This window comes from Typha angustifolia, chromosome 15 (assembly GCF_048772165.1).
Source record: "Typha angustifolia cultivar Huaian chromosome 15, ASM4877216v1, whole genome shotgun sequence".
Lineage (NCBI taxonomy): Eukaryota > Viridiplantae > Streptophyta > Magnoliopsida > Poales > Typhaceae > Typha > Typha angustifolia.
In genome coordinates, this window is record NC_133253.1 from 458,501 (window position 1) to 473,788 (window position 15,288).

Below are 15,288 nucleotides of genomic sequence, written 5' to 3' on the forward strand. Positions count from 1 at the left end.
ACGCGCTTGAGAAGAGTGGGGAAAGGGGGGGGGGGGGGGCTTTTAAGGAGGCGGTCGGCGTTAGAATGACGTCTCTATCCTTTAGAAATTTATTTATTTATTCCTAAACGATAATTCTGTCCTTTCCTTCATTTTGAAATGACGCCTATATCCTCGCGGCCTTGGTTCGACCGGCCTACACGCCATTCGAGTCGCGGGAGTTTGACCGATATGATGACGAAAGTGCCCTTGTGACTCCCAACGGCTATATAAATTTTTAACACCCCCGTTTAACTTCTTCATTTTAGTACCATCTTTTTTGCAGTTGGATCTATCTCCTTTCCTTTGCTCTCCTTTTACCTTTTTTTTTTACCATTAACCTAAATGTCAGAAAGTTTGCTCATATTTCCACCCTTTCTGGTTACTAAAATTTACCATTTCTTTTTTCTTTTCTTTTTTTTAAAAAAAAAATAAAAATAAATTGTACGTAAAACAATTGCTAACTGTCCCCATCAATGGCCAGACAATTTAACCTTACACCTCTTCCACTGCTCTGATTAGGACTTTTCACAAACATGTTTTATATATATATATATATAAGAAAAAAGAAGGCAAGGTGACCCCTATTTCTCTCTTATACATATTGTGCAACTTTCTGGATCATGAATAGATTGATAAATAAGTCGTTCCATCATGTGATCATGAAAGCAGTAGCATACAATAAGAGTCTATATTTGGAGTCCAATAATTCTTATCCTTACACCTATGTTGCTCCAATTCTGTCCCTGATAAGTGTCCAAGAATGGACTTACACGAACTCGGGTAAAAGTTTCACATGGCCATCGCTTTACTCCTCCTTATCCTCCGTAACGAAATTTCGTTACTCATCGTATGCTTGGAACTTTTTCACATGCATGGTGTTATAAAGGGTTCAACAGAGGTTCATTATGTTCGTTATCGTTAGAGATATAGACTCGTCATTGTTTGAGTCATTAAGTTAAGTAGGGGGATTAAATTAAAGCTAAAGCCCGATCCATCATCGTCCATTTATTGTGAAGCACAATTGGATATAAATAATCCTAATCCTCGATCAAAGAGCGAGTAGATTAATTGCATCCTATTCAAAACCTTGATCCAATTGCCCAATTACTTAAACGCATAGATCCAGCACTTGTACTATTCATAAATTTCATAATCATATTATAAACACCTAGCCCTAGGAGATGTGAACGGATGGGATATATTTGACCTACCACAATCAAGAGAGTGAGAACCAAAAAATAGAATAAAAAATTGTTTACGACTAACGAGATCTTATTCCTCCAGCTTTGGAAACTAAGTAGCATTATCGAACCTTTGGGATTCTAATTCTGCATGCTAATTTCACTAGTTAAGTAGGTCGGTCAGTCAACACAAAATAAGGAAAATAATTAACAAAATTGACATTAGACTATCCTGGCCGGTCTTAATTTATTCTCTAAGATACCACTAATTAATATTCTCTTTATAACATTCCAAACTATTCTCTAATCTCTCCCATCACGGGTCGGGTCGTAATACTACTAGTATCATAAAACGTACATTGAGAAAGGTTTACGGAAAACTGAGGTGGCCTCTTCTTTCTTTCTTTCTTTCTTTCTTTTTTTCGTCGTCAGCTTTTCATGGATTCCACCCACATGCACACACGCAGTTCGTAACGTGCATTTCTGACGGATCGCCACCCTATAAAGCAAAGCAATGCAAAGCAAAGCTCAAAACTTGGCCAGGCCCACTTTAGCACTACTCAAATCATAGCCATGGATCACCCCACCAACGAAAGGTACGTTATTCCTAGAGACGTCAATTAACATATATAATATCATATGAATACCTTCCTTCCACTGTTTCCTATGAGCAGGTGATGTGAACGTGGACTCTTCTTACAGATGAGGGAGGGCACCGTTTGCACTCCTCTCATCACCTCTAGCTTCCTTCGTTTGATCTCCGGAACCTTATCCTATAAAGCTAATTAATATATGGAGATGAACTAACTACTGAAAAAATAACAGGGGAAGGTTAAAGGTACTACCTTTATATAGACTTTATGAAGATAGCAATGTGATTCGATTCCTACTATATATATATAGAGAGAGAGGCCTTTTGGCAGTAGGATTTTGTAGTATCTCTTGTTATCCTAGGAATTGGACTCTTGGATAGAATAGGGCAAGACTTGGGATTAATTTGTTGAACTGCTCCCATTAATTTACCTTTTGACACTGATTGGTGTCCTTAATTACTATTGGAGTTAGTGAGGTAACCATGTGCCATCTCCTCAGACTAAGGTACTATGAATCACCTCTGATGAAAGTTTCACCATAATCTTATAAAACTAATCAGCATGCAGCTCCTATCTATATAGGGTGTGTATAGAGCTCATTCTACGTAGGAATTGAATTCCTAGTTTAATTAGGATCTAGGGGATGCATGATATCCTGATCAAAGAATACCTATATATTCTACTTTTACAACTAACATTCTTTCTAGATCATCACCCTAATTCTATGATTACATTAGGGAAACAATTAAGGACCTCCAATTTTATCCAATATAAAATGCCTAGCTATGCTACACATACTAGAATGCCAGCTTTAAAGCAAAGCTCTCTGTATTATAATACTGGGATCTAAACTAGACAATAGCTTATAATGTGCCAGGTTTATAATACCATGTTGTTTATATCTAAGCCTACAAGTTCTCACCTCCAAAAGGCATTTAAAAAGTTCTACCACTACTAGTGAGCTACTAAAAGCTTATATTTTGTAACAGTAGGTGGTTCAAGGAGCATCAGATGTGAGCACCCTGGTCCCTGGTACAGGAGTACATCAATTCAAGAGTTCTCATGATCAGATATATGCATAAGAAAGTTAGTTAAAGAGAAGGAATCTTATGATAGTTTGCATAGAAGGGAACAACAAGATATGGGGTCATGCATCCTGCAACCTGTGCTATAACAGTAATTGTCTTCCAGGACTTGCTGTTTTAAAAGGATGAGCAGATTGTATGCAGCCCCATCCTACAGTGTCAGAACACTTGGCAGGCATACTCATCTGATTGGCTTCCAATTTGATTTAAAACTTCTTAACTCTTCTTAATTTACTCTAAATGGAGTTTAAGTATATCTAAAGGGAAAATTAAGGGGTGCTCACATCACATCACATCACATCACATGGGCCAGCTTAGATATGAGATAGTTTGGATAAGGGATTGGAGCATAATGGCAGGGGAAGGTATAATGGAATCTGATGAAGAGCATATTATACTATCTAAACTTGCGTAACATATCTTCATTAACTTGTGTAGCAGATCATTATTATTATTATTATTATTATTATTATATAAGAAAAGAAATTAGTTTACAATAAGAGTAGTCAAGGGAAGATGCATGTACAAGATGTGGATAGAGAAATATCAATAGTTATTTAATTAATGGGGTCCGTCCAATGTGTCAAGTTACATCATAGGGAGGGGAGGGGGGTAGATGCAGGTCGTGTTTGAAAGTATATTCACAAACTCCAGAGGACAACCGCAGGAACCGTCATCACATCAAAGTTGGCTGCAAAGAGATCGACACAGAAGACAAGGTGGTGGTTAATTATTGGCTGCTGACGACGTCATCTGGTCAATCTAATCCAGCAGTCAAACCTGCATCTGGTGCAAAAGGTAATGACACGTCACCAGTTGTCAGTCCATTTGCTGGCAGATTCTATCCCCGCATGCACCCCAATATATATATATATATATATATGCCTAACATGTGCATTATACTTGCTACTAATATTTTTCCTATTTGATATCTTGCTATTTTCTTTTCATTATTATTGTTTATACTCTTAATTCGATCCGCTGCTCTATATTAAATCATATACTATAAGGTATTTTATAAATCATAATCTATATTTTATTTATTTTATAATTTACACATCGTTTTTTATCCTTCCTTTTTTCTATAGTTCTTATTCACCCGACGTTATTTTGATTAACTGATATCGACTAAATTTCTAAAATACCCTCGCCACTCTTTTTCCTCCTCTTTACCCATCATAAGGTATGAATAATTTAGATATTTATAAATTATTTTATATATTATAATGAAATATTTACTAGTACCGTTTAAATTAACGAAGAATATTAAATAATAATTATAAAAAAAATAAAAATGTTAGATTATAAAAACCTTAAAAATAGGATGTGAAAAAAAAAGTAGATAAAATATAGAATGTGATTTCTAAAATTTTATATAATATAACCCACTTGGGGTGTAATTTTTATGAAAATTTAATAATAAAAACTAAACCATAGTAAATAGAGAGCAAGGTGAGAAATGAGAAAGAAAGAAGTAGAAAAAGAAAAGAAAAGAAAAGATTATTTTATTATCATGATAGAAAATAAGTGAAGCAACTCCTATATAATGCCAATAATGCAAGCCTATCGAAATCAATTAAGCGCCTATAGTCCCCAACATGGAAGGACCGAGTAGACAGTACACAATTAATAATCTCCAAACAACTTGTACATAACCATAATAATGGTGGTTTCAAAAGTAAAGATGAGTGAATTGAAAGAGAAAGAGATGGCTTCATACAACGGGGACATGAAGTAGTGGGCCTTTGCTTGCAAGTGTGACTTGCTTTCTCTTCAAATTAAGGACATCAGGGAAAAGGATGAAGCATATCAAAAGATGATTTGAAGGATGACAGAAAAAGAAAGCAACTCAGTGATCTATGTCAAATGTACCATACAAAGCAAAACAACTTAATATTCAACTGCCAACATTTTACTAGATCATGCTATCAAAAAGGTCATGCAGAATTAAAAAAAAAAAAAATCATTTTAAGGCATCACAAAAGAGAAGGTCCAAAAAGTATCAAAATATAGACCATTCAGAAAAGAACTTTCATAGCCTATCAACCAGAACACTTTGAAAATATAAGGCAAGGGAGAGATCACAACCATTAGCTATACTGTAAACTGGCAAAAGGATAAGAAATAAAGCAACTAGAGTTCATCTGAATACAATCTAAAAATTATAGACAACAAAGACCTACTAACATTAGTATTTCCACCTAGGAAGAGCTAGAATGAACCATCGAGTTCTTTTTTTTCCATAAACACAATACTCGTTCACAACCGAACTGAAAACAAGACAAATCTAACTAATGCTAAAGAAAGATAGCTAATGTTTCCCAGCCAGAACGTGTGAGTTACTTTCTAAATGTAGACCAGTACATAAAAGAGGACACATAAGTATAATCATTCCTTAGAGGACTTGTTAATGAGAGACTTGTGGATATGCGGAATGACTCCACCACCAGCGATGGTGCCCTTGATGAGGGTGTCAAGTTCCTCATCACCGCGAATGGCCAACTGTAGGTGACGTGGAGTTATGCGCTTCACCTTAAGGTCCTTGCTTGCATTCCCAGCCAGCTCCAACACTTCTGCGGTGAGATACTCCAGAATTGCTGCTGAGTATACAGCTGCAGTGGCTCCAACACGACCATTTGCAGCAATCCTTGCTTTTAGCTGCCTGTGGATCCGACCTACTGGGAACTACAGAGATGCACCACCATATGCCAAGAAAATATTATGCAATGTATTACAAATCTCAGTATAAACAATACAAACTCTCAGGAGTTCATGATATGTTTGGCTTTTCCAGCGCATGCCTACTATGAACTACAAAAGATTACTATCACAGATTGCTGAAACAAAGCCTTTTCTTTTTGAAAGAAAATTTATTCGCTCTCAGTATAAACAATACAAACTCTCAGGAGTTCATGATATGTTTGGCTTTTCCAGCGTATGCCTACTATGAACTACAAAAGATTACTATCACAGATCGCTGAAACAAAGCCTTTTCTTTTTGAAAGAAAATTTATTCGCTTGTGCCTATGCATATGTGAAAGGGATGGGGCGCTAACAGGGAGATGAATTTATAAAACAATTATAGATTGTGTTAACGCCATCTTGTGTTTTGCCAATGAAATAAAGATGGTCATAAGCTTAGACGAAAGTCTTGCAATGGAGCAGCATGTGAATGAAAATGATACTCAAATGTATTACTTGTCTATCCTTCGGTAAAGCATGCTAATAAGAGAGCAAATAGAAAGCCATTCTATGTATGCATTACAGCCTTGCCGAAAAGAAGATGACTGTAACAAGCTCTTGGCATCATATAGGAAGGCACCTAAATGGGTTAGTAAATTCATGACACCCACCCATTTCTCAGTACAGTACATAATGGTAAACTGGCACAATTCACACTTTCTTTTTAAAAACAGATAAGAGAGGATAAGAAAAAGCTAGGCCAAATCCCTCATTACCACAAAACATCAACAATATTACAATTTTGGAAGCATTAGACCATATACAGTATGAATGTACAAACGTTGTTACATTCAATAACATAGTTCTTAGTTCCTCATACACTATTAAAATAACAAGCAAGAACCACCAGCCTACAAAAGAACACATAATTATGAAATAGTAACAGTGAGAAAGGTAGTTATAATTGGTAATATCTTATACGAGCAATTCAACGCCAAGCAAGACATGGTTAAACTAATCAATGTAAACTGAAACAAGAACGGCTACTCAAAAGTTACGAACATATGATTTTCTGGGCAGTACATGCTGAATAAAGAGATGAACAAAATTTTGCATTGTTTGGCCTCCACAATCTGATTCAAACTTGCAATAGTTAACTAGTCAAACACGCACAAGCACCAAAACAAAAGGAATTCCAAATTATTCGGATAACCATATCAGATCTACGAAGAAAAAAGAAAGAAACTTGGCAGAAGAGGCAATTCACCTGGAGGCCAGCACGTGAGGAGCGCGAAACGGGCTTCTTCTTGTCCTTGTCTTTGCTCGCCGCCGTCGTCTTCGCCGCCAAAAGCCCTTTTCCTCCTTTTCCCGCCATTTCTCCTGGACTCGCCCAAAGACAAACGTAACCGAGCGAGAGAAGAAGAAAATGAAACCCTCGAGGAGTGAAACCCTAGAATCGAAGAGGGAAGACAGCAAGCAGTACCTTCTTTACTCCTATCGCTTTTCCTTCCTCTCTTCTTGTCCCCGTCTCTCTCTCTCTCTCTCTCTCTCTCTCTCTCTTTCCCTCTATCTGTCTTTCTCGAAAGTCGTTGAAAGATTTGGGAATTTATGTAGGATTAGTTCGTGATTTGATTTGTTTTGGCGGGTGGCGGTAAATTTTTGGCGGAGGTATTGAAATCTGAAACTTGGACCATATACCTAAAATACCCTCAAAGTTTATTCAAATGGCCTATCTGGTTGAAGGCTTCCATTCCCGGAGCAAATAGAATTTAAAGGTGACAAGGCTGTCATGGAAATTTAATTTTAATTTTTGACATGGTATTTAAGAGATACCAAAAAAATTGAAACAACTTCACATGAAAGTGTACCAAAATAACACTCCACAATCCACATGTTAGATTAAGTAAGCTTTCTTCTGATGGTAATGGACTTAAAAGATAGCACCCAACATTGATACTTAAGAACAAACAGTTTGGGAAGGAATAATAAATATAAAGAAGTGAATCACCAAATATTGTCAATAAGAATCAAAATAATTCTGCCCATTTCACCACCACCACCATCTGTTTCCGTAATATACTATGTCAAAATCTTACAGAGAGGTACTCCTAAAACATACTAAAGAAATAATAAAACACTAGCATAATAGCTCCACATTAATAGACTATGGTTGTTAAAGATTAATACACTAACAACTTAAATTACATTACATATCACAATATATTACAGAATATTATTCTTCACAATATTTGTTTGATGGAGAATTTGGGATTAAGGCCTACCGTATCTAGTTTAAGCTATCCCTTTTGTTACAATCAACAACCTACGAGTTCACAATTAGAATTAGACAACATAATTTGAGCAAAGGATAGACATGGGCAAGCTACTATAAATTGCAGGTCTTTGTATATCAAGCAGCTTGCAGTATTGTCATTCTTTGGAAGACTTGTTAATGAGGGACTTGTGGATGTGGGGAATGACACCGCCACCAGCAATAGTGCCCTTGATGAGAGTGTCAAGCTCCTCATCCCCACGAATGGCCAGCTGAAGGTGACGGGGAGTGATACGTTTCACCTTCAGGTCCTTGCTTGCATTTCCAGCCAGCTCCAACACTTCAGCTGTCAAATACTCTAAAATTGCCGCCGAGTAAACTGCTGCAGTGGCTCCAACACGACCATTTGCTGATATCCTTGATTTCAACAGCCGGTGTATCCGACCAACTGGGAACTACACAGTTCACAAGCACCAAAGGGAAAGTAAGGTTGTGCAGCCAACATAGAATTCCTTGATTTATAGAAACTGCCTTTAGAATAGAGCAACTAACAAATTAAATCATTTCTGTTCTTAATACTGGTATTTGTAGACATTGCCTTACTATCCTCAAGAAAAAGCTGATAACACAATCAATACCTTACCAGGAAAATAATAATGACATTGAGAACATCAAAATCTAAGCTCATAAAGCAAACTCAACAGAGAATACATTTTAACATAGTAGGAGCACACATTGTCCATTATCTACATCTCACAATTAAAAATTATTTGCTCTCACCAGTCGAACAGAACAGAGAAAGTATATTTTCTTCAGATAAAAGCAAAGTGAATTATTTTTCACTGTATACACTACTCTATAAACTATAATTAACACATCTTTTAATTAGATAAGTTTACCAAGTGAAACATCATGTTACATTAGCAATCCTAAAGAGCACAGAAGTTCAAACATTTCATGGAAGGGATGTGTGTTCATACTTCATACTTTAGAAAGCTAAACTAAAGCATAATTTTAGTTATCCAAATTTTCCCATCATAAGGGACAATTCCACAACACTGATACAGATCTGTGTACCTGCCATGTGTACGGGGCATCAAAAGAAGAATCAGCTCAATGCCAATAAGTTTACCATATGTACCGAGTTGTGAACTATGAAGTATAAATTTGAACCCTTCTACTTGGGGATTATGGCATTTTTACAAGCTCAGTTTAGTTTCTGTCTAAACTCAATAAATAAATCATCTATTGGAATTTTATTAATAATTGATCCTTTCCTTTCAAGTGTGCATTTTAGTGGCAAAATAGTATGAAATTACTTTGAAGGGAAAATTAGGCCCAAAGGTGAAATGAATAACTAATTATAAGACTAGTAGAGTAGGTCTGGACCAACTATGTAGAATTCTACTCAGACAAATCCAGAAATAATTGGGTTGATAACATCCAGTGTGGATCAAGAGTTATGCAAAATGCCCCAAATTGGTCAACCATAAGTGCATTGTGCCTAGGACCATCAAAATAATTAAGCCGGCTCGAGCAAGACCGACTCGTATTTGAAATGAGTCAAGTTTGATCAATCAGATCAGGCTCTAGACTGACTCAATAAGACTCAAACATGAAAAGGCTTAAAATTTATTATTTATATATGTTATAAATAATAAATATTAATTGATTTATATATTTGATTTGATTTTGTAAAGTGTAGACCACCTAATATTCAATTCAAGCTTAATTCAGGCTTGAACTAAAATAGGCTTACTACCTAACTTTAAGAAGTTGGAAGGGTACCAATTTGTGACTTAGGAAGTCACAAGTTCAAGTCTAACTCTGTACAAATTTGTTGTGAACAAATTGTTTGACTGGTGGCTTACCTTGGCTTGACGGCTCGCTTTAGTTCAATAACTCAGTAGTGCGTTGACTTGGAGGAACGACGCAACAGCTTGCAGTGATAACTTAACGGCACAATGACTTGGAGCTTAAACTAGATGACTCTCTATGTTGGATAAAAATTTAGTAAAACCTAACTGCCTTTATATCAAGTGAAAGTTGACCCTTTAGCTAGTTTTCAAACTCTTAAATGATAAGAAGAAATATTAGGCTTGAATCTACTTATCAAGCAGCTCGAAATAGGTTCGAGCTCGAAATATGCTCAAATTGAATCTAATCGATTCAAGCTTGACGCTATAGGTTAGGCTTGAAAGTAATTTCAAGCCAAGCTTGCACAGAGCGCTTGGTTACACCCTTAATTGTGCTTGACATCTTGAGGAAGTTAGAGTACTTTTCTTCTTCCTTCTGGCTCAAGCTTTGTCCATATAGATATCTATATCAAATCTGTTCATTTGGCATTGCCTGCTTGCATCATCTCCTTCTAATCTATACTTGCTACGCTACCCTCCATCACACTTCTAACCTCTGTTGATGATAATCACCCAGGTATTTAGCTAAAAAGTTCATCACCTTTATCACTATGAACATTTTAATGAGTACGCATCTAATCACAATTTGCAACTACCCTATTTTTTCTCTCGCATGTTGATTAAATCTATTCCTGGCACCGACCGTCACCATGGAATTTAAACTAAGTGAACTACTCCAGTATTTAATTTCATACACATAACCAATAACAATACTCTACCAGTTTGAATATTGATTCCACAAACTTCTAATACATCTATTATTATAGACAAGCTACACCAGACGGATCCACTATCATGCAAATATGTACTGCGTACATACAACTCATCAATATACAACATAAATACACAAATCGTTGGACACTCTGTGATATGATTCAAGAAGTAACCAATATGACGCACAGTTACGAGAAAACATCAACCAGGGTCGACGAAAGTATAAGATATTTTCCTCGATCAGTCGATCTGGACGTATAGTGTCGATCGGGAGATTTGAGGGTTTACCTGAAGACCAGCTCGTGAGGAGCGGGAGACCGGCTTCTTCTTGTCCTTGTCCTTGTCCTTGTTCGCTGCCGTCGTCTTCGCCGCCAAAAGCCCTTTTCCTCCCTTTCCCGCCATGTCTCCCGTTTCCCTGAGATCAACCATCATTAAAAAAACCGAAAAATTTACGAGAAAGAACCAAAAAAAACAGAAATTTCCCAACCTCTTTAGATCCAAAATGGGGAAGAGGAGGAGGAGATGGAGAGAACGAGAGAGCGAGAGAAGAGAGGCGACCTCCTTTTCGCTCCTACCCTTTTTCTCCGAAGATTCGTGAGCGTTTGGGGGGCAATTTGGGAATTAAAAAAGGTCGATTCGACTGAACACTGGACCTCTCTCCAGTTTACTGTGGATTCGAACTACTTCGTGCTAAAGGCGGTTAAGTTTTGAGGATTTGCAATTTCCAAATTGGACTTGGTTTATTGGATCCCCACCCAAACTAATCGCAGATCCAAATCCGACAAAAAGGAAAAGGAAAAAAGAACGAAGAAACTTCCCGCTCTCTCCATCCTTTCTCGATCGTCTTTCCCTTCTTCGTCTTAACCTCTTTCTCGCCTATATTAAACCCTAATCCTTACGAAAAGCCTCACAAACGTAACAGTAGTCCTCCTCGCTTTCGATTCCCCTTCCAATTCGCCGTCCGCCATTTCCAGCGGAAGTTTGGGCGCGCACATTCGAATGCAGGCAAGGTCCTGAGGTAGATATCGTTATTCCCAACTTTATCTTCCAAACCTTCCGTTCCTATTCTGTGGCGGATCGATCCATCTGAGTCCTTCATCTGTATTTTGCTATATTTTAGCTGTTTGAGATATCTGGATGTGTTGCCATTGCGTGCATGCTTGGCCGATTGGACTTGTAATTTAGTAGAATTATCTGATCCAGCTAAATCTTTGGGTTTTCTGTAGGATTTTGTTGGGATTTCTTTTTTGTTTTAGTGTGAAAAATAAGGTCATCGACGCTGTTTCTTTAGAAACTTAAAGATACTACAGCCCTAAAAGTAGGACATAGAGCAGGAACAAAGTTTGTTGGGATGTTAAGTCATACGGTTTTGGGTCAGAATGTGATCATGTAATTATAATTGCCCAGGATTTATTTTACCTAGCATAACATGTAATCCTATCAACTATACCTCTATGACTTAGGGGAGAATAACTTGGCATTTTATTTGCCGGTTATCAATTTTGACAGGTCAGATAACAAAATGCAATCCTGACTGTTCCATTAATACTTACCAGGCCAATTTCAAGTGCAGGCATCACATACAATGCTGACTCTTTACAGTTCATTACTGTCATGAACAACTAGTTGCATAGTTCTAGGTGCATAATATAGATGGCACATTGACACTTAATATAACAGGCCAATTTTAAGGAGTTGTTTAACAGGCCAATTTCAAGCTTGACTTCTAGTTTGATTGATGATATATTTAGCTAACTGTAACTTTTGCTTTATAAGGGTGGAAAAGATGTTGATGAATAAGTTACTTATGGAATTGATGAAAAACCAAAGGTCTTATGCAGATTTAATTCATAGTTTGGGGTAAGCAACCTTTGCAATAGGAATTGGAAATTCTGCACTTGGGCGCAATGCCTTAATAGGATCTTTATAGCTTTTACTAAGACACCATTTGTTGGAATTCATACTAGAGGAGGCATATATTCATAGTTTGAGGGTTATACAAATTGGTCCTTGATATTATAATTTTCATTATTGGTCCTTGATATTTATACTTTCCATTTCAAAGATCAGGTAACAAGATCAAAAAATTTGATGTGATTCTAAATATAGCTCTTTAATGCTCTTTCTTTATGTTCAGTTCACTTAAAATACATTGAGATTTCAGTTGGGTCAACTGCAACATTATGTTGTTATGTTTTTTGTTTCATTTTTACCCTAGCCAGTGGAACTAAGGGTTTGTCATAGTTGTTGTATTCTATAAGTTCTTTTTCCAGTTATACTGAAGGTTTACTTATTATATGGCTTGCATCATCAATTTGTCAGTAATGTACACATATAGTTATGACAGGAAGTATCTACGGAGAGCCAAAAGGACATAACTTGGACGTTTTATAAATTTGGGATGGTAAATGTTTGTGCGGCATTCTTTCCTAGGTGCAGCAATTGTTCTTTCCACCCTATGAAATTGGTTCTGGGAAATGCTAAGGTGCATCTTCATATATCTGGTGGTGGTTTACGTACATAAGAAATGCAGTATGTCCAGTTGCTCTGCAATACATTATATGTCTGTTCTAATTCTAGTGAATGCTGAGACTTGTGACTGAGGGCAATATATATTTTCTGCATTACGATTATTGATATTTCAATAGGACACAATGTGGCAATACTGTTATTTTATATATGAAGTCTAATGGTCTGGGCTGTGACTAGTTGTTGCACTCCTTACATGTTAAAATGAGACTTATACACTGTGTATTGTACTCAAGTTCCTTTGAAAGCACAAACATCGAATGAGCAATCCAAGGAACTCAAAATTGGATGACAGTTCAGGTTTGGAATCAAATCATCCGTCACTAAAGAATTTTTTTTCAATTGGCCCGATCTAGTGGAAAAGCCAGCCAAGTTAATATACAAACAATAGCAAGGGAACAAAATTAATTTAATCGTAGTAGATCCTTGGGAATAAATCATTTTGCATCACTCAGTATCTTCTATCAAAAACAGATCAAAGATTAACAACTTCTTGATGCAAAAAGGGAAAAAAAAGATGCCATATTGATAATCAGATTGGAAAAGATTTAAAAGAATGTGCAACTAACTTTCTATAAGGAAAAGCAAAATAGTGGGTGGATAGTGTTCTCATCCTCTCTACCCTATAAGAAAGGCAGGCACTAAACAAATAAGAAAGTAGGTACTATCTTGTTGCTATAAACTATGGCTGATGTTGGCCAATTTCTCTTGGCTAGATTTCTAAACTAAACAAAGGCTCGGTACAGTAAAAGAAATATCTGCCATAATTAATCCATGCCCTGTTAACTCATGAGAGAAGTCTATGGAGATTTTCTCTTGAATATGTATTAGAAATGCTTGCATACTTTCTTTCGAAAATCTGAAAAGCGTAATAAGAAAACTCTCATGTGACTCATTTTTATATGTTTGTAGAAGTGTATCATCACTGGCCCTCATATCCTGCTTCAGATTTCATGTATCAGCATATCATTTTTGTGCTGTATCAATATTTTCTATTCATGTTGTGCTTCATAATACCTGACTCCCCTGCTAAGTAGTAAACTGAGGAACTATGAGAATATCTTGCTTTGCATAAATGTTTCTTCATTATGTGCTTGGAATCGTGTTTTGATTTTTTTCTTATAAAATTTCATACGTGCGCATATGCTCAGATGTATTTATCTTCAAACATATTAACAAACAAATATAAATGCACCTTGATCATAAGTTTTTCTCATATCTTCATAACATGGTATCTTGTACCTTGCAGTCTTTCTTTCATTCTTTGATTCACTAAAGTCAATGTTTCATTAGATGGTCACTGTAGTCGATAGTCATTTGCTCCTTTCTACATTATTCAAGTTCTTCAATAGTAATGCAAACATTTACTCAGCTTTGGAAAGATCCTACTTTATCTTTTCTTTCCTTTATCTTGTTAGTACTTTGACTACTTTCCTGTTTGCAATTTGCATGCTATGATGTTTTTATTATGTGGATGTTACAGAGGTAGCTTACGTTTTCTGTTGTATCATAGATTGTCAGTTAATTCTCTCTTAGAATCATGAACACAAAGTGTGATGGATCCTTTTAAATTCTGTTTTGACATTTTCTTCATAATTGGTTCTGCCGGTTCTGAGTCAGAATATGCTTTTGCTGATTTTTTATATTTTTCCTGAGTCTCTTTCTTAACTTGATCAGAAGTCTTATGTAATGTATTATTAGTGAAGTTGAGGATTAGAGGATATTTCATAGTTACACTGAGTATGAACTAATAAGTTCTTTAGAAGAACTCCTAAGATTGTAGTTATCAATAATTTCACAGTTTTCTTTTGGAAATCAGCTCCTATTTAGCTACTCTCCATTAAGGCCTCTCAGTCTAGATAAATAACATGAAGAGATTCAAGTTAACATAAGATCAATTTTCTTGTAGCTACATCTTTTTAGTAGATCACAAGACCAGACATCACAGACTTGATCTTTTGTCATATGCATTCAATTGATTAATCTTCTGATGAATAATGTGTTTGTCCTTCCTAAGAATAACTTTGTGGAAGAATACAAAGTTGAGTAAATATCTAGACTTTCTAGAGCTTATCGGCATATGTCGAAACTTTTAAAACAATTGCTAGATAAAAAGTGAAACTGTTGTACACCTACACCACCAAGCCATGGATCAGGGCATCGAATGATTAAATTATAAACTGATTGAGGCCTTCACCTAATCTCCCTTGACAATAGAGACAACCAAATCTTACCTACTTCCAATAATGTAAAATTGTCACAAACAGTAGCCAGAAAACTGTGACGACATCTTGA

The 15,288-nt window shown here is 36.2% G+C and overlaps 2 protein-coding genes across 3 annotated transcripts; both read right to left on the reverse strand.

Moving 5' to 3' along the window:
• Positions 1-5,089: 5,089 nt before the first annotated feature.
• On the reverse strand, positions 5,090-7,147 carry LOC140779581 (probable histone H2A variant 3). 2 transcript variants are annotated; one of them, XM_073124710.1, is made up of 3 exons: positions 7,046-7,147; positions 6,830-6,942; positions 5,090-5,565 (listed from the first exon to the last, which is right to left on the reverse strand). In XM_073124710.1, exons 2-3 carry the CDS (start codon positions 6,935-6,937, stop codon positions 5,269-5,271), a joined length of 405 nt encoding a protein of 134 aa, XP_072980811.1. In that variant the 5' UTR covers positions 6,938-6,942; positions 7,046-7,147; the 3' UTR covers positions 5,090-5,268. The 2 variants fall into 2 exon arrangements, with proteins under 2 accessions (XP_072980811.1, XP_072980812.1); XM_073124711.1 differs by lacking the exon at positions 7,046-7,147 and having other exon boundaries at positions 6,830-7,039.
• A 585-nt stretch (positions 7,148-7,732) lies between these two features.
• Positions 7,733-11,107, reverse strand: LOC140779580 (histone H2A variant 1). The gene is made up of 3 exons (XM_073124709.1): positions 10,952-11,107; positions 10,753-10,879; positions 7,733-8,289 (listed from the first exon to the last, which is right to left on the reverse strand). The coding sequence occupies exons 2-3, from the start codon at positions 10,864-10,866 to the stop codon at positions 7,993-7,995; spliced, it is 411 nt and encodes a 136-aa protein (XP_072980810.1). The 5' UTR covers positions 10,867-10,879; positions 10,952-11,107; the 3' UTR covers positions 7,733-7,992.
• Positions 11,108-15,288: the final 4,181 nt, after the last annotated feature.